Consider the following 26,525-nt stretch of genomic DNA (forward strand, 5'->3'; position numbering starts at 1 on the left):
TTAAAGTTCTAGAAGTTCTTTAGTATATTGTCCTGAATATAAAAATGGTCTCTAGTCTTTTAAATATTTATTTATCTATTTACTTATTTATTTACTTATGTTACTGTAGTTTTATGTGTCTGTGTGTCCATTTTGTTTACTCCTTAGTTTGTTTTTATGGTCAAATTCCATTCAAACATGTTCTAGTCATAAAACAAGTTACTAAGTATATTCTCTTGTCTTAAAATATATGTCCCATGGATTGAAGGCCATGTCTTGAGTCTCAATTATGTCATCTTTACCAAATAATAGTACATATTTCTTGTTCAATATTTTTAGATACCATAAAGAAAAAAAAAAGAAAGAGACTATAGTTTGATGTCAACAGATGACAGTGTTTATTTACACATGCAATGAGAAGCAGCCTCTCTCCAATGGGAAATATAGAAGTCTCCAGGGGAAAACGCTGGCTCAGACACTGTATAGGGAGAGCAGAGTACCTTGAGAAAGAGGAATTTGAAGGAGTTATAAAGGCTATGTGAAGATGCATGGTTTCATTGTTCTGGAATTATTTGCTTCATATATCATGGCAGCTGAGATGCAGAGAGATAAAGAATAAAAACTCAAAACCTCAAAATGACCAAATTTTTTCTCAATAGGCTTTATTTCCTACAGCTCTTATTACTTTTGAGCAGAGCCACTGAATGTATATTAGCCTTAAACAAATAAGATATTAGACAATATTCAAGATAAACTATAGCATGTCCAAAGGAATCAACGTTGAGATATGCAACATTAAATGTGCTGAAAACTACAGAAGCTATCCTAGTGTTGGCTCAAAAAATAATTTTTTAAACTTTGTTTAATTTTGCATATTTTTTTCAAAATTTATTTTCATTCACATTATCCCCTAATCACATTCTTCATCTCCTTTTTTCTCTTAGTCCCATGCTTAAAGATACCCCCTTCCCAGTTATTCCCTCCCCTTCTACTAAGAGAATAGGATGGCCCCTTGCATCCTACCCCACCATTGTACATCTATTCTCAGCAGGACTAAATAACTCCTCTTCCACTGAGATCCAACCAGGCAATACAAGTAGAGGCACAGAATCCAGTGGCAGGCAAGAGAGTCAGAAACATCCCCCACTCCAATTTTTAGGGGACCCACATGAAGACCAAGCTACACATCTGATAAAATGTTGGAGGGGGTTAGGCCCAACCACTGCCTGTTCTTTGGTGGTTCAGTCTCTGTGAACCTCCATGGGCCTAGGTTAGTTAACTTCTTATAGTGTCCTCGACTCCTCCTGCTTGCTCAATCCTGCCCTCCTCTCTTCTTCAAGACTCCCTGAGTTCCATCTGATGTTTCAATATGGACCTCTGCATCTGTTTCCATCTAATGATGGATGGATAGGAAATAGTTATCCTATTTTTCTGTTTGCATGCAGAGTATCATTATTAATGTTCAGGGTTGACACATTCCCTTAGAATAGGTCTCAAGGTGGGCCAGTCATTGGTTGGCCTTTCTCTCAGTTTCTGCTCCATTTTTTTCTCTGTGCAACTTTTAGGTATAATTTTTTTCTGCATGTTTTGGGTTGAAGGTTTGTAGGTGGATTATTGTCCCCATCCCATCACTGGAAGTCCTACCTGACTATAGAAGGTGGCCAGTTTAGTCTCACTATTCCTTACTGGTAAGAATTTCAGATAGAGCCAGTCTTACAGATACCTAGTAGTCCCTCTTATCCCAAGTCTCCAGCTAGTCCAAGAGGTCACCCACTGATTTCCATTCAGACCCCAAGCTCTCTCCCTGTCCACAGCGGTCACAGCTGATTGCCAACCTCCCCACTCATTCTCCCACACAGTTATCTTCTTTCTACCAATATTAAATATTTTTTCTAATTTGAATGAGATTCACACATCTTCCTTTGGTCCCTCCTAATTGTCCAGTTGTTTTGGCTCTCTGAATTGTAGCATGGTAATCCTGTACTTTATTATAATCTACAACCATAAGTGAATACATACCATATATATATATATATATATATATATATATATATATATATATATATATATATATATATATATCATTCTGAGTCTGCATCACCTTACTCAGCATGACACTCTCAAGTTCCATCCATTTGTCTGCAAATTTCATGATAACATTGTTTTTAATAGTTAAGTAGTATATCACTGTGTAGATACATGGCATTTTCTTGATACACTCTTTTGTTTGGGTACATCTAGCTTCTGGTTATAATGAATCTAAGTGGTATAAAAATAATTGAAAAGTGTGCTGTGGTATAGGAAGGAGATTTGGGTATATGCCCAGGAGTGGCATAGCTGTATTTTGTGTTAGAAATATTCACACTTTTCTGAGAAACCACCAATTTGATTGCCACACCTATTGTACCTGTCTGTAACACACCCAGCTAGAGGAGTATTCCCTTTGCTCCACATCCACACCATTAGTGGTATCACTTAGTTTTTTATATTATTCATTCTCATGAGTGTAAATTGGAATTTCAGAGTCATTTTGATTTCAATTTCCCTGATAAGCAAGAATATTGAACATTTCTATAAGTGCTTCTTGGCCATTTTAGATTGTTCTGTTGATAATTCTCTGTTTAGCCTTGTCTCATTTTTAATTGAGTTATTTGATTTGTTAATGTCTAATTACTTTTACTTTTTATATTTTGGATATTAGTCCTATTTCAGATGTTGGGTTAGTGAAGATACTTTGCCGTTCTGTTGGCTGCCTTTTTGTCCTATTCATGATGTTTTTAACCTTGCAAAAACTATTGACTAAATCTTATACCCTTCCATGTTAAAAGAAATAACTAACATTTTGTTTCACTGAGTTTTTATTTCATTCTCCTTATGTTTATTTATTGATTTCAGCATTGAGTTTATTACCTGCTCTCTAATCCTCTTCTCTGTCTTGCTTCTTTTTGTTCTGGAGCTTTTAGGTATGCTATTAAATCACTATTATGAGATCTTAGCAGTTTCTTAACAAAGGCACTCAGTGCTTTGTTCTTAGTGCTTCTTTCATTGTGTCTCATAAGTTTGGATGTTTTTCATATTCATTTTCATTGAATACTAGAAGATCTTTCTTTTATAATTTCTTTCTTGACATAGTGATCAATGTGTAAATAGTTGTTCAGTTTCCATGATTTAAAAAGGTTTCTTGTTTTTGTTTGTTTGTTTGTTTGTTTTGTTTTTAAATTTGAAATCCAAGCTTAATTCTTGGTGGTCTGATAAGATACAGAGGGTTACTTCAATTTTCTTGTACCCGTTGAAAATAAATACATGGTTAACTTTTGGCAGTATTCTATGAGGTTTTGAGAAGAAGCTATATTCTTAGTGTTTAGGTGAAATGTGCTGTTGATATTTCATAGGTCCGTTTAAATTATAATATCTTTTAGTTATATCAGTTGGTTAAATAAATGAAGAAAAAATATGTTGTGATTATTTTGGACCATGGCAGCAGTCACTATTTGAAAACTAGCTTTATCTTATTTTTAGCAGATAAAATGTTTATGGAAACATAAAACCACACACTGACATCAGAATTTCTGATCTTGGGTTTCTCAGAAGATCCAGAACTATAATCGATTCTCCTTGGACTGTTCCTGTCCATGTACCTGGTCATGGTGCTAGGGAACCTGCTCATCTTCCTTGATGTCAGCTCTGACTTCCATCTCCAGAACCACATGTACTTCTTTCTCTGCAATCTGTTCTTTTTTTAAAAAATTATTTTTAAAGATTGGTTCACTATATATACTCTATACTCACTATATATACAATATATATATATATTCACTACAGTATATATATATATATATATATACATATATATATATATATATATATATACTGTAGCTGTCTTCAGACACACAAGAGGGCACTGGATTCGATTACAGATGATTGTGAGTCATCATATGGTTGCTGGAAATTGAACTCAGAACCTCTGGAAGAGCAATCAGAGCTCTTAAGCACTGAGCCATCTCTTCAACCCCTCTGAAATCTGTTCTTTATTGATATGTTTCATCTCAACCACAGTATCAAACATGAAATAGAACGTGCAGTCACAGAACAAAGACATTTCTTTCATAGAATACTTTACAGGGGTATGTTTTTTAAAAAAATAATGTTGCTGAAATGGATAAATTTCTAAGCACTTTAATGACATAGCATTGCTTTTTATCTGTTACCCCCTCAACTACACTGTTATCATGAGCCTTCAGTAGTGTGCTCTTCTGATTCTGGTGCTTTGTATCATTATGTTCTTAGTCTTTCTAATTTTCTATTGATGAATGAACTGAACCTATCTATAGGCACTGAAGTACCACATTTATTCTGTAAACTGGATCTAATTCTCATGGTATCTAATTCTTACAATCACATCAATAATTATTTATGGATGTGATGACTGCCCTACTAAATGTGATTCCTATGATAGGACTCCTACGTCTTACTCACAGATTATCTCATCCTAATTAAAGATATCTTCTACTGTAAGTACAAAACCCTTTTTATCTGTGGATCTCATCTCTGTATCTCTTTGTTCTATGGATCAGGACTTTGAGTGGACTTCAATCTCCTGTGATTATTCCTGACAAAGAAGAATTGCTTTCTTGATGTATGCTGTGATATGCCCCATGCTGAACAGCTTCATATATAGCCTGAGAAACAAGGATGTGAAGGTGCCCTTGGAAAATGTTTCATCAGAGTTTCCTCTTCTCCATAGTGAATCAAAAACATCATAACCAAATTCATACTGATACCTGAAAGTAAAACTGTATGTATATAGCTCTCCTGTGTCCTTTTGTCATACATCATATACCTAATGTACTATCTTCTGAAAGTATTTGTAACTGCTTTTATGCACTATTTTCAAAAACATTTTAATTCCCTATGCACTGAGTTTAACCTCTGGATTTTTTATATGGAAATTTTTGGTATTTTAAATTTGACATTAATTATGGCTAATGAATTGATAGGATTTTATCCTAAATCATTTTTAGATAAGGAATTATCCAAAAATTATAAAAATAATTATTAAATTATTAAATATAGATAATTTATAATTTATTATTATAAACCATTATTATTTATTTATTATCATTATCAAATTATTATAAAAATTATTTTTGGATAATCTTTTTTTCTGGGCTAATATTCACTCATCAGTGAGTGTATTCCACATGTGTTCTTTTGTAATTGGGTCACCTCACTCAGGATGATATTTTTTAGTTCCATCCGTTTGCCTTCAAATTTCATTGTCATTGTTTTTTATAGCTGAGTAGTATTCCATTGTGTAAATTTACCACATTTTCTGTATCTATTCCTCTGTTGAGGGACCTATAGGCTGTTTTCAGCTTCTGGCTATTATAAATAAGGCTCCTAGAAACATAGTGGAGCATGCGTCCTTGTTAAATGTTGGAGCATCTTTTGGGTGTATGGCAAGAGTGATATAGCTGGATCTTCAGGTAGAACTACTTCCAATTATCTAAGGAACGGCCAGATTGACTTCCAAATAGGTTTTACAGATCACAATCCACCATCAATGGAGGAGTCTTCCTCTCGCCATATCCTTACCAGCATCTGCTGTTACCTGAGTTTTTTATCTTTGCCATTCTGACTAGTCTGAGGTAGAATCTCCGGGTTGTTTTGGTTTGGAATTCTCTCATGAATAAGGATGCTGAAAATTTCTGTAGGTCTTTCTCAGACATATGAAATTCCTCAGTTGAGAATTCTTTGTTTAGCTCTGTACCCTATTCTTATTAAGTTTACTTCATTGTCTGGACTCGAACTTCTTGAGTTCTTTGTATATATTGGATATATATAATAGCCCTCTATTGGAGGTAAGGAGGGGAAAGGTATTTTTTCAATCTATAGGGTTTCCATTTTCCCTATTGACAGTGTCCTTTGCTTTATAAAAGGTTTTCAACTTCATGAATTCCAATTTGTCAATAATTGATCTTAGAGCCTGAGCCATTGGTATTGTTCAGGAACTGTTCCACTGTGTTGATGTCTTTGAGTCTTTTTCCCACTTTTCATCTATTAGAGTCAATATATCTTGTTTTATATGAATACATGTGGACTTGTAGTTTTTCTAAGGAGATAAGAATAGATCAATTTGCATTTTTCTACATGCTGACCACCAATTGAACCAGTACCATTTGTTGAATATGCTATCTTTTTTCCACTCGGTGGTTTTGGCTTTTTTGTCAAAATCAGGTGACCATAGGTCTATGGGTTTATTTCTACATCTTCAATTTTATTCCATTGATCTAATTCTCTGTCTCTGTACCAATACCTTGTGCTTCCTTTCCCCCCCCCCCCCACTATTGCTCTGTAGTTCAAATTGATGTCAGGGATAATGATTCCTCAAGAATTTATCTTATTGTTGAGAGAAGTTTTTACCATCCTGGGTTTTTTGTTATTACAGACACATTTGAGAATTGCTTTTTCTATCTCTCTAAAGAATTGTGTTGGAATTTTGATGGGGACTGCATTGAATCTGCAGATTGCTTTTGGTAAGATGGCCATGTTTACTATGTTAAACCTACTAATCCATAAGCATGGGAGATCTTTCCATTTTCTGAAGTCCTCTTCAATTTCTTCAGAAACATGAAATTCTTGTCATGCAGTTCTTTCAGTTGCTTGGTTAGAGTCACACCAAGATATTTTACATTATTTGTAACTATTGTGAATGGTGTCATTTCCCTAATTTCTTTCTCAGCCCATTTTTCATTTGAGTAGAGGGAGGCTGCAGATCTGTTTTGGACTATTTTTCTGTCTGGTCCTGACAACCTACCTTCTATTTTAATAATTTGATACACATTGAATATGCAGCTATAATGACAGAAAGCTTCTTTCTTGAAGTGATCAGATGGGGCTGCAGAGACTTATAGCTTTCAGAAGCATGGTGCTTGTTGACTTCTGTCTCTGCAATGTGCTCATCTTTGATTGTAAGCTATTACTTTTAGACAACCTCCATTTCTGAGTACTTTACAATCTTTGCTTTTTGCATATATTCATATACATATATGTACTGATCCTACCACCATTGATCTTCCTACTCAACTCTCTCCATTCAGCAATTGCCTAAACTTACATCATAGGCTGTTTTCAAAGGAAATAGTTGAGGTAAATTGATTTCTGATCATTATACATCTGACAGCAGATTAAGTCTAGAACATACAAAGAAAAAAATACAAGCAAATAAAAATCCAGTTTATAAATGGGTTAACATAATGAATAGACAGTTCTTAAGAGATGGTATACAAGTGGACAACATACATGGGAAAAAAGTTAAGTCTCCTTAACAATCAAAGAAATGCAAATTGAAGCTTCATTTATAGTCTACCTCATCCATTCAAATTAGTAGTCATTAAGAAAAATAATGTATAATTTTTTCCATTTTCAAAAAAAAATACTCTTGGGTTACTTTTTTGTAAGATATTGGTGAATTTTATCTTGTAGACCCACAAGCATTATGGGCTATTGATAATTTTGATCACCATCCATAACTTGAAGATAATGCTCTATTTCTGATGATATCACATACTAGACTCATAGAACACGGAGATATCAGATATTATTGACCCCCAAATCTTCTTCTCTACAGTGTAAATTGCTTAGTCCTGGAATGTGATATCTACATTCCCTTGGGTAGGGGGAAATCATCAACCTCATCTAGCTATGAATATGGAAGCTAAAACATAAGTAGTCTGAAAAAAAATCAGAGATGTTTAATAGCATGGATAGTATGAAAGTACCCAGACCATTTTGTTAAGACTTAAGGCCCATGTTGTAAGACTAAATACATTCCTGATACTGTTACTGGGACCAAGAAGCTGATGATGATATATCATGGGTTCAAAGGATAAAATAAGTGAAAGTGATAACTGACAATAAAATATTAAAACAATTCATGCAGACTTATTACTATATCCATAGACAAGTGCATCTCTCAACCCTCATCAGAGAAGCATCTTTTGCTGTAGATAGGAATTAACATCTGTAACCTGATTGGTCAACAAATAGAGAATATGAGACTATGGAGTAGTCAGTCCTAACTTGTACACAGATGTCATTTCCATTCCCAAGAGCCAGATAACTTCAAGGAAGAGGATATTTAAAGATTGCAAGATTCAGGATTGGAGGATGATATTTAGAAAACAGTTTTCTAGATATAAAACAGCAAGTACACATATAAACTCAAAATGATTGTGATAGCATACAAGAGACTTATCCAACCTCAAGCAGGCCCAAGTCAAATATGAAGTGTTGAGTGTGACATCTCTTCTTTTTACAAGCTCTTGTTAGCTGCCAAAGAGAGAGAGAGTCATGGATCAAGTTTCATTCTCCTATGTATAGCTATCCACTTTTACTAGAATCTGTTAGTAAAACTTCTGCGCTTTTTCCAGTATATACTGTTGGATTCTACTAAAAGTTGTGTCTGTGCAGAGATGTTTGTGAGGGTCCACTAATTTAATCCATTCAAGAATGAGGTTCTTTTTTGTTGTTTTTTTGATTTTTGGTTTTCTGCTTGTTTTGCTTTGTTTTAGCTTTACTCCTATAGTTTAACTTAAAATCTGGGACTGTCATACCTCTAGCAGTTTTGTTTTGTTTTGTTTTGTCTTGTCTTGTCTTGTCTTGTCTTGTCTTGTCTTGTCTTGTCTTGTCTTGTCTTGTCTTGTCTTGTTTTGTTTTGTTTTGTTTTGTTTTGTTTTGTTTTTTAGTGTTATTAAGGATTTTTCTTTTGGTTATCTTGAATTTTTCATTTTTCCATGTGGAATAAGATTATTTTTTAAATTTCTGTAAAGAATTGCATTGGGATTTTAATAATGATTGAATTGAATCTGTAGGTTCTGTTTGTTAAGGTTGCCATTTTCAGAATATTAATACTTATATTCTATGAGAATGAGAGGTTTTTTTGAACTTTTAGTATAATATTCAATTTCATTTTCATTGTTTTAACTTCTCATTGTATAATATTGCCACTTCCTTGGTTAGATTTATTCACAGATTTTTTTTAAAGGGTACTATGAATAGTATTATTTCTTTCTTGGTATCTTTGTCTGTAATAGAAAGGCTAATGGTTTTGCTGTTTTAATTTTGTATCCTAACACTTTGCCAAATACATTTCTAAGCTATCAAAACATATGGTCTTTTATGTATAAAAATACATCACCTTCAAATAAAGATACTTTCACTTCCTACTTTCCTGTTTGTATCCCTTAATCTCTTTTAGTTGTTTTTTTTAGCTAAGACATTAAGTACTGTAATAAATAGGTACAGAGAGAGTGGACACAATAATCTTGTTCATGATTTTAGTCATACTGTTTAGAGTTCCTTTCCAAATACCTTGATGTTGGTAGTGGGGATGCTATAAGTGTCTTTACTATTTCTTCAGGTAGTATTCTCATGAACCTGCTTTATATTACTGGGTGTTTTCCCCCTTCCATAGTTTAATAACTTCTTTTCACTCTGTATGCGTCATGCTTTCTTATATGGTGTTATTGTAGACTTTTTTCTGATTCTGCCTACTTGATATTCTTCATTCCTCTTAATATGCATGTCTTTCCTTATACTAGGAAAGTTTTACTCTAAGATTTATTGAAGATTCTTACAGTCCTCTTGATATGACTCTTTTCTTCCTATATCAGTATTATTCAAATGCTTGATCTTGTAATAGTATTCCTGAGTTCTGTTATACTCTACTCTTCAGTTTATCTCATTTTATTTTATTTCATTACATTTTTTATTTGGCATTTTCTTTTACTCAGTGATCTACTCTACCCTGACTTTCAAGGTAGACACTCTTACTTCAGGCTGACCTAATTGGTAAGCCTTTCCTTCAATATTTGTTTTTATTTGAACTACTTACTGCAAGAGTAAATGTATAACATTCTAGCCATTGTAAAAATCAGTATAAAGAACTCTAAAAGAAACAAATAAATGTATCAGATATCTTAACCATATCATTCCTGGATATTTTTTCAAAATATTCCAAGATAAAATATCACAAAGATATTTGCACATATTATTTTTGAGATCTTTTCATAAAATCTGAAATCTGAAATCAACCAAGATAAGCAACAATAGATGAGTCAATAAAAATATCTGTAATACATAGAATGTGGAATGTCATTTTATGTCAAAAATACAATGTTACTCTACAGGGAGTAAAAAGGAACTACTGGGCAGAAGATAGGAAAATATGGAATGATTATAATATGGGAGAGATGTGTTCAAAATATCTGACAGTATCAAGTACAATGCAAACAAGTACAAGAGCACAACAATAACAAATCTTTAGCATGCATAAAAGTTTAACATTTATTAAAGATAAGTGCAAATTTGCAAATTTATTTAGATGAAAATTTTAAACATTTTTTATAAAAGATCACGACTGTGAGTAGTATATATAAGAATGTATAAATTCTTTGTTTTTTATTTTTGTAAATTTGGTCAATATTTTAAATTATTAGTCATTACTGCAAGGAAATATAAGTTACATGAAAACATAGTACAATGTGACAGGAGTACATTTAATGCCATTTCATAAATTTTTGCAATTCTGCCTTAATATTATATTAAAACTAGTTGGTTATTTAATTTGTCCTACACCTGAGTTCATACATGTAATCAATGAAATATAAACATATAAATCTTTCATTTTCATTTTACCTCTAATAATTCTTCATATGTCCTTCATTACATATTCTCTGCCCAATTTCCTCTCTCTATTCTATTAGCCTATTGAGTCCCATTAGTGTTGCCTTTATGTGCTGGAGTTTGGGACAAATACTAGAGCATAGAACTAATATCAGTGACCTCATATTCAAAAGTGAATGAGTCACCCTTTCCAAGTAACTATAAGCTACACATAGTTCCACAATAAAACTGATATCAAGAAAGTAATATCAATTTTTAAAATTGGACATTCTTGCACAATAATCAATGATTTCATATTCATATGGTGATGAGTTATACTAGGAAAATATTGAAAATTGTTACTATCTATAATTAAACCACCATGTTTCCATTAGTACATACAGTAATAGCATAACAATACATAACAATCAAATCCAATTCCATCCAAAGTTTGTCTGGTTGTATTCCTTGGAGTTTCATTGCATGAAAATATAAGCAGTATCAATTTTTAGTGTTATATGTTCAGAAAGCAGGCCAAAATGAGGCTATAATGTGTAACTTGGACAGATACATCTAGATTCACTTCGTGTATGCATTGATTTTTCATCATTTTACATTCAGAAATTTTTATATTTGTGGCATATTTCATAATACCACTCAGTTATGTGACCAATAATTTAAGAAACTATATATTAAAGGGTTATACAAGTAGGTAAGTTTTATTATTCAGCTGAAAATTTTCTGGAGGGCCTTTTTCATGGCCCTGTTCCTCAGGCTGTAGATGAAGGGGTTTATCATGGGAACTATCATGGTATACATTACTGAAGCCAGCATATTTTCCCTGGTTGATCTAGAAATAGTTGAACTAAGGTATGCATCAAGACCTGTTCCATAAAATAAGCAAACAACTGACAGGTGAGATCCACAGGTAGAGAATGCTTTATATTTCCCTAACAATGATGGAACTCTAATAATGGAGGAAATAATTTTATAATATGAGTAAAAGATTCCTGAGACAGGGAGAAAACCAAAAATGATGCTTAAAAGAAACCTGAATAAATTATTGATAGAGGTGTCAGAACAGGCAAGTTTTAGAAGCTCTGGAATATCACAGAAGAAATGAGGGATTTCCATATTAGTGCAGAATTTTAGTTGTGAAACTACCAAGTAGTGTATCTGTGAATTCATAAAGCTAATGAAAAATAACATGAGGACCAAACGTCTACACAGGCCGGGGTTCAGAATGACTTGGTAGTATAGAGGGCGACAAATGGCTACCCATCGGTCATAGGCCATCACAGTCAGTAGTAGGCTGTCCATACACACAAAAAGAGTGAAAAATGACACCTGAGTTAGGCAGGCTGCATAAGTTATTGATTTGTTATGGGTCTGCATGTTTATCAGCATTTTGGGGATGGTGGTGCTGCTGAAGCCCATGTCAGACAATGAAAGGTTGTAGAGGAAGAAGTACATTGGGCTGTGGAGGTGGGAATCAGAGCTGATGGCCAAGATGATGAGCACATTTCCAAGCACAGTGAGCAGGTATATGAGCAAGAATAGTACAAATAAGACGGGCTGCAGTTCAGGGTCCTCTGAGAGACCAAGTAACAGGAATTCCAAGGCACCTGTTAAATTATATGGTTCCATTGGGCTAGGATGTCTTTTGAAAACAACAACAACAATGATGACAAAAACAACAAAATGCTATTGTGTTAAATTAAGCACTGTAGAGGTAACTGGCTACACACCACTTTTGTAATCCAGTAATTAATAAAAATTCATTCATACATGCAAACTATTAAGGTTTAGACAAAATTTATTTATTCAGAAGGAAAGTTTCATGGGCTAGGAGCTTTGTCTTCTGTTTGGTAGTTACTTTGATCATTTAAGAAGTAGAATCTATAATTTGAATGTTGATCATTGGTACTGTCTTTGTTTAGTAAAAGTAGGAACCTAAATACAATGCCAACGGAAAAGAGGGTAAAGGAAGGAGGGGGAAAAAGAAAAAGAATAAAGGAAAGAAAAGAGAAATGAAATAAGGAAGAATTGGGGAAATGAAGGTAAAGGGAAGCAAAAGGAACATCAAAGAAAAGAACAAGAGAAAAGAAGGAGGAAAGAAAAGAAAAGAAAGAAAAAAAGAAAAGAAAAGAAAAGAAAAGAAAAGAAAAGAAAAGAAAAGAAAAGAAAAGAAAAGAAGAAGAGAAAAGGGAAGGGAAGGGAAGGGAAGGGAAGGGAAGGGAAGGGAAGGGAAGGGAAGGGAAGGGAAGGGAAGGGAAGGGAAGGGAAGGGAAGGGAAGGGAAGGGAAGGGAAGGGAAGGGAAGGGAAGGGAAGGGAAGGGAAGGGAAAAGAAAAGAAAAGAAAAGAAAAGAAAAGAAAAGAAAAGAAAAGAAAAGAAAAGAAAAGAAAAGAAAAGAAAAGAAAAGGAAGGAAAAAGGGGTCTTCTTAGAAGTTCAACAGTGATATGTCCTTGGTAGAGATTAAGATACTCCAACCACTTTGGATTACTCTTTGTTTCGATTATGACTTTCTCTCCAATACGTTTTCATTTCTGCAATTCACCAAGAGACCATCATTAAAGCAAGAGCTACATGATTTGAATGTATAGACTATAAAACTGTGACCTACATAAACTTCATTGGTAAAAAGAAATCTTATCTGTCTTGGCAATTTTGAGAATAATGCAAAAGAGTCTAACTATGGACAATATACTTTTAATAAAATTTTTCAAATGTGACAAATTCTAACAACTTCAATACCCTCTGTGACAATTACTGTTTCTACACATATTGTCTTTAGAACCTCTAGCCAAAAATATATTAGAGATGAAAAAATATTTTCAAATGACAACCTCATGAATACAGTAAAAATCCCCTAGCAATAAAGTACACATGAAAGAGAAAGTGCTTTTCCCCTTCTCTGTCCCTCGGAGGAAAATTCATTATAATAAAAGAACACTGTGAATGAGTTAGTATAGTTTATTTTTTTAAAAGTGCACTAAGGTCACATCCTTGGATTGATATTTTGAATACACAGACTAAAACCAGTGAAAAGTTGGCTAAGCAACTAAAAGCTCTTCTTTCTCTACCAGGAGACCCAAGTTTTGTTCTCAGCACCCACATCAGGCAGCTCACAACAGGCTGCAACTCTAACACTGTGGGAACTTAGACCCTATTCCAGCCTTCTTGGGTACCTACACACAATTGTGTTGTACACAAAATAAAACATATATTCAAAAAATAAAATTAAATAATGATAATAAAATAAAATAATTTAAAAATAAAATTAAAAATAAATTCCTACGCTTATAAGGAAAAAATTAAGTAGTCTTTGTTAGTGGTAAAATTCAGCCATTAAAGGCTTACCAAGAATGTATGTAGAATGAGATTAAATATTAAGTCCTATAAATAACAACAATAAATATAACAACAAGAAAATGGAAATGTTTGTCAGGAGCAAATGGATCAAAATATGCAAGGAAAAAGGAGCAAATTGAACCTTCAAATAACAATATTTTGCTGAATGAAATGGTTCTTTCCATTTGTAATATATGACTGTATTTAACTCCATCTGTCATATGTTCAAGTCACAAGGTGGTTATCATGATTATCAAATCTATTGACAGTTATAATATCTGGAGCAAGCTTAGATGGGAAACCTTAACTATAGTGGTAGTAATGATTTGTCTGATATCACACTGGCAACACAAAACACATGAGATAAAAATGATACTCTAATTACCTCAATTAAAATAAATTTTTAGCTAATATATAAATAATTTACATAAATTAGTTTAATTAATTAAAATGTAAGCTCTATACAAACAACTTAATCAGCTTCCTCAACTTCACATGATATAAGCAGAAGTTTTGAGATATAGTTAGAAATTTGCAAGTATTTTCAAACATTTTTAGTTTGTTAATTTTAAGGTGGGTGTGTAGAATATTTCGTGTAAGACAGAAGTCAACTTTGACTACTCTGCATCTTAGGTTTTAAGATAGAGCCTCTCACAAATATTGGAGGTCATTTGGTCACTGACTGGTCAAACCCCAATAATAATCTGCCTATTATTGTTCACCTAGCTCCAAGATTACAGATACAGACCACTATATCCATACTTTTTATGTCGATTCTTGTAACTGAACTCATTGTGTGGAGTGACCATCTCACCCACTATATCATTTCTTTGGATCTCTCTATCAGTTTTCTATGTCTTGACTATGGAACCCAAACTACAATTTTATTGCTCTCCTATCATTGAAATGTGTGTGTTTGTGTGTGCGTGGTATCCCAAGAATAAGTGAAGCAATAGCAGTGGAAGTAAAATTAAGAAATCATGACGATTTACAAAGTTGATATAATTAATTCTCTTTTAAATCTCTGATTGTTCCCTCTTCTACCCCGTGTTATGGCCACTCTTATTGTAGCTGATAGAACAAAGGTACCTATGGCTCTACTATGTGTTATATCAGTGACACAGAGGGAAAAACATAATGGATATAAGATTTTCTTGAGATTACATAGAAAAGAAACTTGATGTTGGATTGGTAAAATAAATGACTTTTAGATATATGTGTGTGGAATCTTACCATCTCTACTTAATCTGTTATCAAGCATGTACTGCAAGGCATGTTAAAATTACAGAAAATAGCACACCCTACAAATACACATACAACTAACGCTACATTTCCTGAACAGGTAATATTTCGGATTACATATATATGTGTGTATACAGATGTGTGCAACAACAGTTAGTAAAAAAAGAGTTCTTTAATTTGAAAAAGCATGAAGAAGGCTTTACATGAGGGTTTGGAGGGAAGAAAAGCAAGGGAGAAATGTAATTAAATTAAAACATCAAAAATTCAAAATATACTTATAACTTCATTATAATGATGATAATGCACATATGCGTTATAGGGAAATAATTGGACATATAGAAGTGTACTACCTCAGTGAAAAGAAATAGTTTGATATTTGGAAGCCCTGGATAAAATTTTCTGTATTCATTCATTTTTGTCTTTTATTTTCCCACAACTATTGACTGACTATGTAGTTCATGCATGCCTTCAAATTTCAGGATTCCAGACTGTTCTGAAACTGAAAATCATCCTATCTCATCTTGGCAAATACTGCAATCACATGTGTGCCACAATGTCCCATTGACTTGTTCTTGATATTTATTTCATCTTTCATTTTGATATTTTTCTTCATCTTTCTTTTTATAACCAGATTCATTTTTTTAATCACTAGCAGACAGTTTAGAGACACAACAATTTCATGTTCTGTTTGAAAGGATTCTAGCAGAAGTTAGCATCTAAAAGGGTAAAAATCTAAACATTTGTAAGAATTCTCATTAAGTAATAGATAAACTTAATAAACTTAACTAATAAAATGAACTTCATTACCACTTTGATATGAAACATGCTTATTAATGAATTTCACCCGCTGATTACTCCATACCACATCTCTTAATGTTTCTGGTACCAACAATGAAAATTTGCTTTGTCTTTTGTATAAATTATCACTTACTAGTTTGTAAGTTATTTCCACACAAGAATGGCCACATGTTGTGTGTGCACTCTTGCTGTCTGAGTGATAATAGCCCAGGTTGTGTGTTCAGGACTAATAGAAACACTCAGTCATAACACTTCCCATGCAGCTGATGAATTTAGAAAAAAAGAAGCACAAATAAAAGCATTCTGTATCAGAACTGTTAAAATCTAAAACTGCATCACAAAGTGAATATTTATCATATTTGGAGGCTTAATTCACAGAGCTATTAATTTTCTTTCAAGCTATTCAAATCTCCAAGGATCTATTAATAGTAATGTAGAAGTAAAAGGGCAAAGGAATACTTCCTTTCTCAGAAAGAAGGTTAACTTTACTGTTCTGATCTTTACAGATAGTACAAAAATAAACACATGCTTCCAATTAAATAAATCAATATGAGATTTGATATGTGCAATTTTATTGAATGATTAATGGAATTTGTTAAGAGTCAAGTTTTTCATATAAAGTATCTGATAGAATGTCTATTTTTTCAGTTGATCTCTGTGAGAAATTTGGTTTGACACATTTTATAGTTGTGTATTAGAGTTTTGGATTTTTTATTATGAAGATGTATGCTTTTTCAGGATTTTGCATGACATTCTAGGTTCTACTGGGATCAAATACTATATGAGTGCCAAACTTCGTCTGTAGTCTAAAGTATGGAAGAAAAAAAGGTAGGTACATCAGTGACTTTCTCTGTGTTTTTAACACTTCCCATATCATTTTATTGGAAAACATTTAGATAACCATGCCATGCTCCACATTACCCCATAGGGAAAATAAAATGTTAGCACCTTCTACTGTGTCCTATGTAAATGTCCTGTTTGGACAATTTTTAGTGTTTTACATCCCCCCCATTTGTTGTCTTACTTTTTAAAATTATAAATAAACCCATTTTGTTATTCTGCTGACCTTTAAGATTTCAGATACTAAGGGGACATTAAATCATTATATTGAAGATTTATTTTGACAGGAAAAATAAAACTATTTTTCCCTCAGTTTATAAAACACACATTGGAAAGCCTGTTGGTCCTTTTCTAAAATATATGCAATCCTCTATGAGAAATGACTTGATGAACTTAGGAAAATAAGGGAATAGCTGTTCACTGGTAACATATTGGACTCCAGCTAATGCTATAAATATTAATTTACATATGTAAACAGGGCACAGTGAAACCACTAAATTGAACTACTTCATGGGAATTAAGAAGGCATTATTGGGAATTAAACATCTATGGAAAACTATCAAAAGACTGAGAAGTCAAATGATGAAAATGCAAGTAGGTATTATATGACGGTCTGTAGGGTGGGAATCTTTCAGCTGATATAGGCTGTTAAGTGATCTGGAAAAAGATGCACTTGACTAAGGTAGATGACCTGTGTGGACACATCAAGGGAGTTCTTGATAAACAGAAAACTACCTTCTGAGATCAGTTTTATTGGTAAACAAAAACTGACTCATGAAATTCCTGAGGAATGATGAATTTGGGCTTCTGTTTAAGCAACTTTAGTCCTTCTGTTTACCTGGTCTGAGCCTTTCTGTTTAGTACATTCTCATCAGCACTGCCAATTTGGGTTTCTACTTTTGATCTAACAATATATCTTAGGCTCATGCAATCCACACCATCAAAATTCTGAGAAGGGGAAATTATAGCAAGAAGTGTAATACAAATGTGCTATGTATCAATAAAAATGTTAAAATTCAGATATTTGTTCACCAGTATTGACTAATCATTAGAGTCCATTCTGATAGCAAAGGACTTTTACCCAGCCTTTAGGCCCCAATTTCATAACAAATAGAGCCAGTTTTTACTTACAGCTAGGTACTAATCCCATTTCTTTATCAGGGAACATACCTCTAAAGAACAACCCAAGTAGATAACACATGGTAACAAATGTCATTACGTCCTGTTCTTCCATAAAGTGTGACATAATATTATCCCCACTTTTTCATTAGTTGATTTATTTAATTACTTTACATTCCAATCACAGTAGCTTCTATCTGTCCTTTCCTCCTAGTACTAACCTTCTACCCCTTTTCTAAGAGTAGGGGGCCCCATCCTTAACTCAACCTTCTAGCCCTACCCTCCTACCCCAAACTCTTTGAATTGTGGTTCATTATCTGTGAGCCCCCACGCACCCAAGTTATTTGGCTCTGTAGGTCTTCTGCTGCCCTTGATCCCTTCCAGCTAGCTCCACTCTATCCCCTTCTCTTACACAAGACTCCCCATGTTCCAGCTGATGATTTTCTATGGGTCTCTGCATCTGTTTCCATATGATGATGAATGAAGTTTCTCAGCATAGAGTTGTGCAAGGGCTATGTCTTAGACATAGCAATTTTTCATTAATAGTATCAGAGGTTAGCTTTCTTTCTTTGGATGAGTCTCAAGTGATTGGTTGGCTTCTTGCTCAAATTCTGCTCCATCCTTCTCCTTTCTCATCTTCTAAACAGGACAAATTTTAGGTTGAAGAATCGTTGAGTTGATGTCCTGCTCTCTCCACTGAGTGTCCTACCTGGTTTCAGGAGGTTGTCACTTCAGTCTCCATATTTTCTACTGCTAAGAATCTTAGATGAGATTGCCCCAATATCCTGCCATGGGCCTCCTCTATCCCAGTTCCCAGGTTTATCTCAGATATGTTCTCTCATACTGATTTCCCTTCTCTCTCCCAACCCTCTCACCCACTCCTCTGCTCTTCCTACGCCTGATCCTCACTTCTATTCCTCTCCGTACCTCCTCCTCTCTTAGTAAAAGATCTTCAACAAACTTACATCCAAGAGAGGGCTAATATCCACAATATATAAATAACTCAAGAAATTAAGTGCCAACAAGTCAAATAACCTAATTTAAAAAATAATATCCGGGTCTAAAAAGAAGATTTCTCAACAGAAGAATTTCTTATGGATAGGAAGCATTTAAGGAAATGTTCACCATTCTTAGTCATCATGTAAATGCAAGTCAGTTCAACTCAGATTACATTTTACACAAATCACAACTGATAGTATTAAAACTTCAAGTGACAGCACTAATGGCAAGAATTTTCGAGTAAGGGTAAAACTCCTCCATTGCTGGTGGGAATGCAAAATTTTACAACCTTTTTGGAAATCAATCTGGAAGTTTCCTAGAAAACTGGAAATAGTTTTACCTCAAGAACCTGCTATACTATCCCTGAGAGTATACACAAAAACAGTTCCACCATACCACAAAGACCCTTGCTCAACTATGTTCATATCAGGTTTATTCATAATAGCCAGAAACAACCCAGATGTCTATCACCTGAATAATTGATTTTTTCAAATGGTACATTTACACAATGGAATATTGCTTAGCTACTAAAAATAAGGACAACCAGAAATTTGCCAGCAAATAGATCCAACTAGAAAATATCACAGCAGACTGGTCTCAGCAGTTCCTGTGGTGGCAGCTAGGCAGTGCAGCTCTGTGACAGATGCAGCATCACAAGATCTCCCACCCTGTGATGCATGATGCAGAAGAGGAAGGTTAGCTTGAATGTAGCAGCAAAGGTAGAGCCTAAGCACTGAAGCTGTTGACCAAGCCTGCCAGTTAAAGGCTGAGGGAAAAGATAAATATCAGACCAAAAAGTGCCCCTGGTCAAAGGATGGTGCCACACACCCATCTCAAAGTTTTTAACCCAGAAATGTTACTATTCAAAGGAAGAACAGGAACAAAAAGTAGAGCAGAGACTGAAGGAGGGCCATCTTGGGACTGCCACACCTGGGGATCCATCCTGTCTGCAGACACCAAGCCCAATACTGTTGCTGCTAAGAGACACCTGCTTACAGAAACATGGTGTGGCTGCTCCTTAGGAGATTCAGCCAGCAACTGACCAATGCAAATGTGAATGTTTGGAGCATCATAAGACTGAGCTCAGAAACCCTGATGGGGGATTGCAACCCCTCAGGAAGAACATCAGCTGGCCGGACTACCCAGTGCTCCCAGGAACTATACCACTAACCAAGGACCTCCCCTCCCAGTTGTGATGTCAGACAAGACTGTTCTCTGCTACCTATATATCTGGAGCCATGGACATCTTCCTTGGTTGGAGGAAGATGTCTATGGCTCCAGATACAAAGGTAGCAGAGGAAAGTCTTGTCTGACATCAGCTGGGAGGGGAGGTCCTTGGTCCTGTGGAGGTTTGATGGTCCAGCATAGGGGGATGCTGTAGGGGTAGGGCAGGAGGGGGTAAGTGGATGAGTGAGCACCCTCATTAGAGGCAAAGGAGAGGAAAGAGAGGGAGGTTGTAGGATGGGGGTTTTGTAGAGGAGTAACCAGGAAGGGTGATATCATTCGAGGTATAAACAAATGGAATGATCAATAATAATAATAATAAAGTACATATAAAAGGGAAGAGGGGAGTGAAGGGCCAACAGGCTGAAGTGACTGACCAGCAAACTACAGACCTGCCTGCAGAAAATGGAAAGATGGAAAATCAGAGTCTAGTCTCTGAAGAAGAGAACAAAGCCAAGTCCAACTAAGCATCCATCACATCTATCAGTGGTCCCTGCCTCCCTTCTTGTACAATCCAGAGGAATATTATTTTATCAACTATTTTGTAAATGCTTGTTTTTAGTAGCTCTAGAAACATTTTGAAAAAGTGAGGAAATCTCACCTCATCCCATTTTGTGTGTGTGTGTGTGTGTGTGTGTGTGTGTGTGTGTGTGTGTGTGTGTGTGTGAAAATGTTTTTTAAGAGGTTACATCATTTGCTATATGCTTTGTATAGTAGGTTATGAGTAGCCTCCTCTGAGGAATGTTATGGTGAAACCTGAGACAGTCACAGACTCCTGATTCAATATCCTATTTTCTGGTTGTATTAAATTAAAAAAACAACAAATGGCAATTTGAGTCGTGCATTTAAGTCTGGAATATTTTCAGTTATATCTGGCACATATGTTTCTAGTAGAAACATTTCCTAAGAAAGCCAGTCCTTGGTCCTTGCCGTGTCAGAACTGTGATGTCTTTGGTCATGACAGACCATTTTCCTAACTGCTGTGATACCGTGCTGTGAAAGATGGAAAAATTTGAGGATGTTCTATATGTGGCATAAAATTGTGAGTTGGTGGAACTGAGGTTTATGAGCATTTAGTTGTTAATGTAAGGTCTTAAGGATACTTGATTGAGGCTGGATCATCAGTGGAATAAGCTCCAAGAAAAAAACAATATGCAGGTTTTCATTTGAGTACATGAACACAGTGTGACTCTTCAGACTTTTGGCATATGAACACAATACATGACACTTAAGAATTGGAATGTCTGTGTACTCTGCTCTTTGACCAAAAGAAATCTCAGTTGTGAAAGAAAAAAAAATATCATTGCAAGTAAGTTAACCCAGTTTCAGAAGGACACACGTGGTATGTACTCATAAGTAAATATTAGCCATAAAGTATAGGCTAACTGTGCTACATTGAAAGACCCAAAGAAGCTAAGTAGCAAGGAGAGTACATAGTAGGATACTTGAATCTCACTCAGAAGGGGAAATAATGTCTCTTCTTAAACAAAGCATAATTCTGCCAAGTGGGCATGATAACCCTAGTTAATAACTACTCAAAATGAATAATACTAGTAAATTAAAATGAATCTAGAAATATGCAGTATCTTTGAAACTCTCCCACACGCCCAAATCTCCACAGTTGCAGTCTCCAACCTCTGATTCAATTGCCCAAAGTGTATTCTAGTCTAGGACCTGAAAATATTTAATGAGGACAGTTTTTGTAGAATGAATAAGCTTATGGTAGATCACATAAGCACAGTAATTTAAATTTAAAACATGATGTAGAATATCTGATAGCTCAGAGCCTCCCAAGTCTGAGTGGGTGTAGCATGACCTGAGCTAGAGTCTTTTAATTCATAACCAAGAGACCTCTTTTCACAGACCTGCCATTACTATTGCAATATATTCCAGGAGTTAGCCATCACAGAGGACAAGTGTTTTGGAAGGGAGTTCATATATGACTTTTCCATGTTTAGAGCACCAGATGAATGAAAATGAGACATACTCACTCCTTGGTATGGTTAAGAAAAAGGATTTTGTTGTAGATACGAGGGATAATTCAGCCAGATGCATCTGGAAGGTTACAGAGGAGAGAAAAAGCTGTAGTAGAGTGAGTGAGGAATCAACAAAAAGGGAGCCAAATAGAGGGAGTCAAGAAAGAGCTAAGAAAAGAAGCTAAGAGGTCATGAGGCCAAAAGGCCAAAATCAAGCCAAGACCAAAAAAACACATAGAAAAAATGTCAATTTCTATAGGAATGAGAAGCTAAGAAAAGGGAATTAAAGCCCAGCCACTGGGCTAGAGACTAGGTTTAGAGTAGGGGGCACGATGAGAAGTGCTATAATAAGCCAGGTATTGAGTCAGATGTGCCCATAGTTTCTTCAGAACCTGACAATGTTTCCTAGTTCATTCATGAATGGAATGCGTTACATACAACATTATAGTGAACAAAGATGTGCCAACATTCTTCCTTTAATATAATAGGTCTTTAGCATAAAAATGGTCGCTGAATTTTTATTTATTTATGTATTTATTTATCTATCTATTTAGTGGTTTTCTGTTTCTTCTTGTATATTTTGTTTGCTTGTTTGTTTTTAGGATTAAATGACATTCAGATATGTTTGCATCATAAAACAACTTCCCAGAATATGTTCTCTTCTTTCATCCTTTTATCCTCATGACTGAATGGAAGTCTTCAGTCAAAGAAAAGTCATCTTTACCCAATAATATATATTACCTGCTCAAGGCACCATAAAGAGACAAAAAAGAAAAAAGGAGAGAAAGAGAGAAAGAAAATATAATCTGCCCTCAACAGATAACAATATTTATTCATACATGCAATGAGAGCCTCTCTCCCATGGAAAATTGAGAAGCTTCCAGGGTAGGTCTGGCTCACATACTCTGTAGCAGTAGAGCAGATGCTTGGGAAAGAAGAATCTGAGGCATTTGTGGAGCCTCTGTGAGGATTCATGATCTCTCTTCCCAGGAAATATTTGCTTCGTGGGAAAAAAATTATCTTAGAAGCTAGGTTGCCTCTATAAGCATTTGACTGTGAGTTGTTGCTGACTGAAAAGGTTGGTCCTGGTCAGCTGTAATATTATAGGTTTCCTGTTTAACAACTGAGGCACACTATTAATGGCAGCCCTGGTTCCTGAAATTTGATGATATAAATCATGATATTCTTTTCTCAATGATGGGTTTAGATAGCTAAATCTAATAATCACATTAATAGCCTTGGTGAACATTGAGAATTAAACTTTACCTCGTGATTAGAGACTCCCCCTTATTTTTTATCTAGTGATATGAGAAAGAAAGAGATACACATCTTTAGTATTTAAATTACAATATGAGAAGTTGGAGGCATCTGGGCTGTGTTGACACACATTAAGGGAAACCTACTTGTTCTGGCTCTGGATAGAGAACAATCCCAAAACAACATATTATTGTTTCTTCTATTTAAGAGTTAGTTTAAGTAATCCTGCCACATACTTCCCATGAAATCCATAAATACTCTTCACAAAGCAATGTGTTTAACTGAGGATATGCTAAATATAGGGGAGAGTTAATTTGTTCTTTAGTGAGACCATACACTAATCCTTACTAGAACTCCTTTGCAGACTTGACAGAGCTTTGATCAGATAAGACTGTAGAGCCTCTATCTTTACTATTTGCTTCTCATTATTCCTTTTCAGATACTTGTAAAAAGGCTCAGCACAATTTCCTGGACAACCTGGGCTTTCTACCACATTCTCTCAAGCCATCCACCTGCTTTTGTAATGTTGCTGCTTCTAAACCACCATTGCAAAAAGCATGGTTTTAATTTTCCTTCATTTTCTTTATTGCCTTCAGTTTGGTGCCTTCATACAAGGACATCCCTTGACTCATTCCTGATTTCTTCAGTTTTCTTTAATCATGGAAGGTCTTCATAACCATGTTTTTGTATTCTTGACTCTAAAACCAGAACCAGGAGTGAAGCTGCCAAGTTCTATTGTTTACTAGGGCAATAATCTAGCTATTTCTTTGAGGAACATTTGCATTAGTTTTCTGTTGATGGATCCTTTATTGCTTAAGTTTCCCTTTAATTCCTTTTCATGTTTTCAAATTTATCTGAGTAGTATCATTCCCTGAGGATATTCTTTATTCTATATTTAATACTTTTTCAAATGTTATGACTTTTTCCAGCACTGGACTTGCTTCTAACATTACATTTTCTGATTTTCTTTTTCTCATCAAGATGTGCATCTATTTTTATTGTTGGTTTCTTTTCATTATAGATCTATATGAGTAATTAATTACTAATACCCACATAACACTGTCAGGAGTAATCTTTGCCAACATTATTAAACAAAACTCTTCAATTTGGTGCTCAGCAAATTTTTAGGAGAAGTTAGAAAACATATAAACTATCTTTGCCAAAATATGAAAAGAATGGTTTCTAGGCCACTTAGTAATAAACTTCCCATTTGATAACTCTAGAGCAGGGCTCCAAAAGTTCACATAATCCTCAGCACCACCATACATATCCCTACCAGTACAGCTCATTATACCTCCAACGCAATACAAAGAACTTAAAGAGTTTACCAACCCCTTTTATTACAGATTACTGAAGTTCACATCCTACCAACAAGTAGCATACTCAGGTTTGTCCCAACATTGTATTACTCCCTGATACCAACATCTGACTTGGTTGCAGTTAAACTACTCATAACTTGTTTGTACTCAACTAAGCACTTAAAGTATTCCCAGAAGCAGTATGGTCCTCTCTACCCACACCAATGTTCTGGGTTTCCGAATGAAATGCGCGCACGCGCGCGCGCGCGCGCACACACACACACACACACACAAAATATTTTCATTTTGATATGCCTAAAACAGCTCAATGACTGGGCCACTTTCTAACCTACACAGGGCTAATTCACCTCCCTCCAACATTCCTGATAATACTTATACTTATAAATGCTATATTCATCTTTGTTCCCCTGGACCCAGTCAGGGGGCCCTCTTGTGCAGCTATTCCCCAGTCTCTACATGGTAGATTTGCTGTCTTGCACCTCTCAGGTATGGTGTGTTTTTTCTCCTTCTCCTAGCCTAGAGGATCTCCTTTTGCTCCCTCTATCCCTCACCAGAGGAATCCTAAAAGTCCTGCCTCTCTTTACCCTACCCAGATATTGTCTTCTAGTAACTATATTTACCAATCAGAAACAACTGGGGGCAGGATCCCACAGTATCTGACATGTGGACTTGTGGGTTCTCATGCAAACAATTTTGGTGACCCAAATTAACATGATACAAACAGCTACAGTTTTCTAATGAGAAAAGAGAGCTACTATGATAAACATGAACCAAATGAACTCAAAAGCAGTAGAAAAAGTAAACACAACCATGAAAATAGTGTGAGTGTGTGTGTGTGTGTGTGTGTGTGTGTGTATACTAAGACATAGCATGTAGGCATTCATTGGTAAGAAATGCTCACTCTCATATATATATATATATATATATATATATATATATATTCTCTCATATATATTCTCTCTCACATATATATATATATATATATATATATATATATATATATTCAAATACTGTGTTATTATTGTGACAGGAAAACTGAAAAAAATAGGAGTCAGACTTAAAATGAATAAGATTAAGTCTAACAGAACACTACAAAGATTCAAGGGGAAAGCATTTGGCTTTTCTAAGAAAAATACTATGACCAAGGATGGTGACTTAGGGAATATTTATGTAAAATGTGTTATATCCAGAGTTTTATTAACAATACTGAAAAACAAACTAGAAACAAAACTCAACAACAAAACACAGGACATATTGAGAAATCCTAGCTAAACTGCTTAAAATGAAGAGAGAGAAAAAAAGCATATTAATGTAATTTAAAGTTTAAAAGGCATATTATATAAGACTATTAAATTTAATAGGAACATTAGACAACAATTTAAAACTTATAATCCATTATATTTGGAAATCTAGAAGAAATTTGTTTTTTTATGGAAGAATGTGACGTACTGAAGTTAAAATAAAAGAAAAGCTATACATTTTAATAAAATATAATGAGGTTGGTACATTCAGAAAAATCTTAATGCAGACCAGTGAAATGTTGGATCATGAAAATTATGACATTACTCCAGTTCCAGAAAAAACTATAGATGGAACAGCAGGACATTGTGTCAGCCAAAAGAGTTAAACACAGAATAAAATGTATTGTATGTTACTAGTACACCTTGGAGAAATAAATCAATATTCCTTTGTTATTAACTACATAAATGCAATATTGAGTAACAGTTTTCAAATTTCCTTTTCTTTTTGTGCC

The 26,525-nt window shown here is 34.7% G+C and overlaps 1 protein-coding gene across 1 annotated transcript; it reads right to left on the reverse strand.

Moving 5' to 3' along the window:
* Positions 1–11,370: 11,370 nt before the first annotated feature.
* LOC110302190 (olfactory receptor 7E24-like) lies at positions 11,371–12,291 on the reverse strand. The gene has a single exon (XM_021173000.2). The coding sequence runs from the start codon at positions 12,289–12,291 to the stop codon at positions 11,371–11,373; it is 921 nt and encodes a 306-aa protein (XP_021028659.1).
* Between the last annotated feature and the right edge of the window lie 14,234 nt (positions 12,292–26,525).

This window comes from Mus caroli, unplaced genomic scaffold (genome assembly GCF_978045245.1).
Source record: "Mus caroli unplaced genomic scaffold, Mus_caroli_1 scaffold_11, whole genome shotgun sequence".
NCBI classification, from domain to species: Eukaryota; Metazoa; Chordata; class Mammalia; order Rodentia; family Muridae; genus Mus; species Mus caroli.

Excerpts from the sequence above, each read along its gene's own strand:
- LOC110302190 (XM_021173000.2), bottom strand. The coding sequence starts at position 12,291 with ATGGAACCATATAATTTAACAGGTGCCTTGGAATTCCTGTTACTTGGT.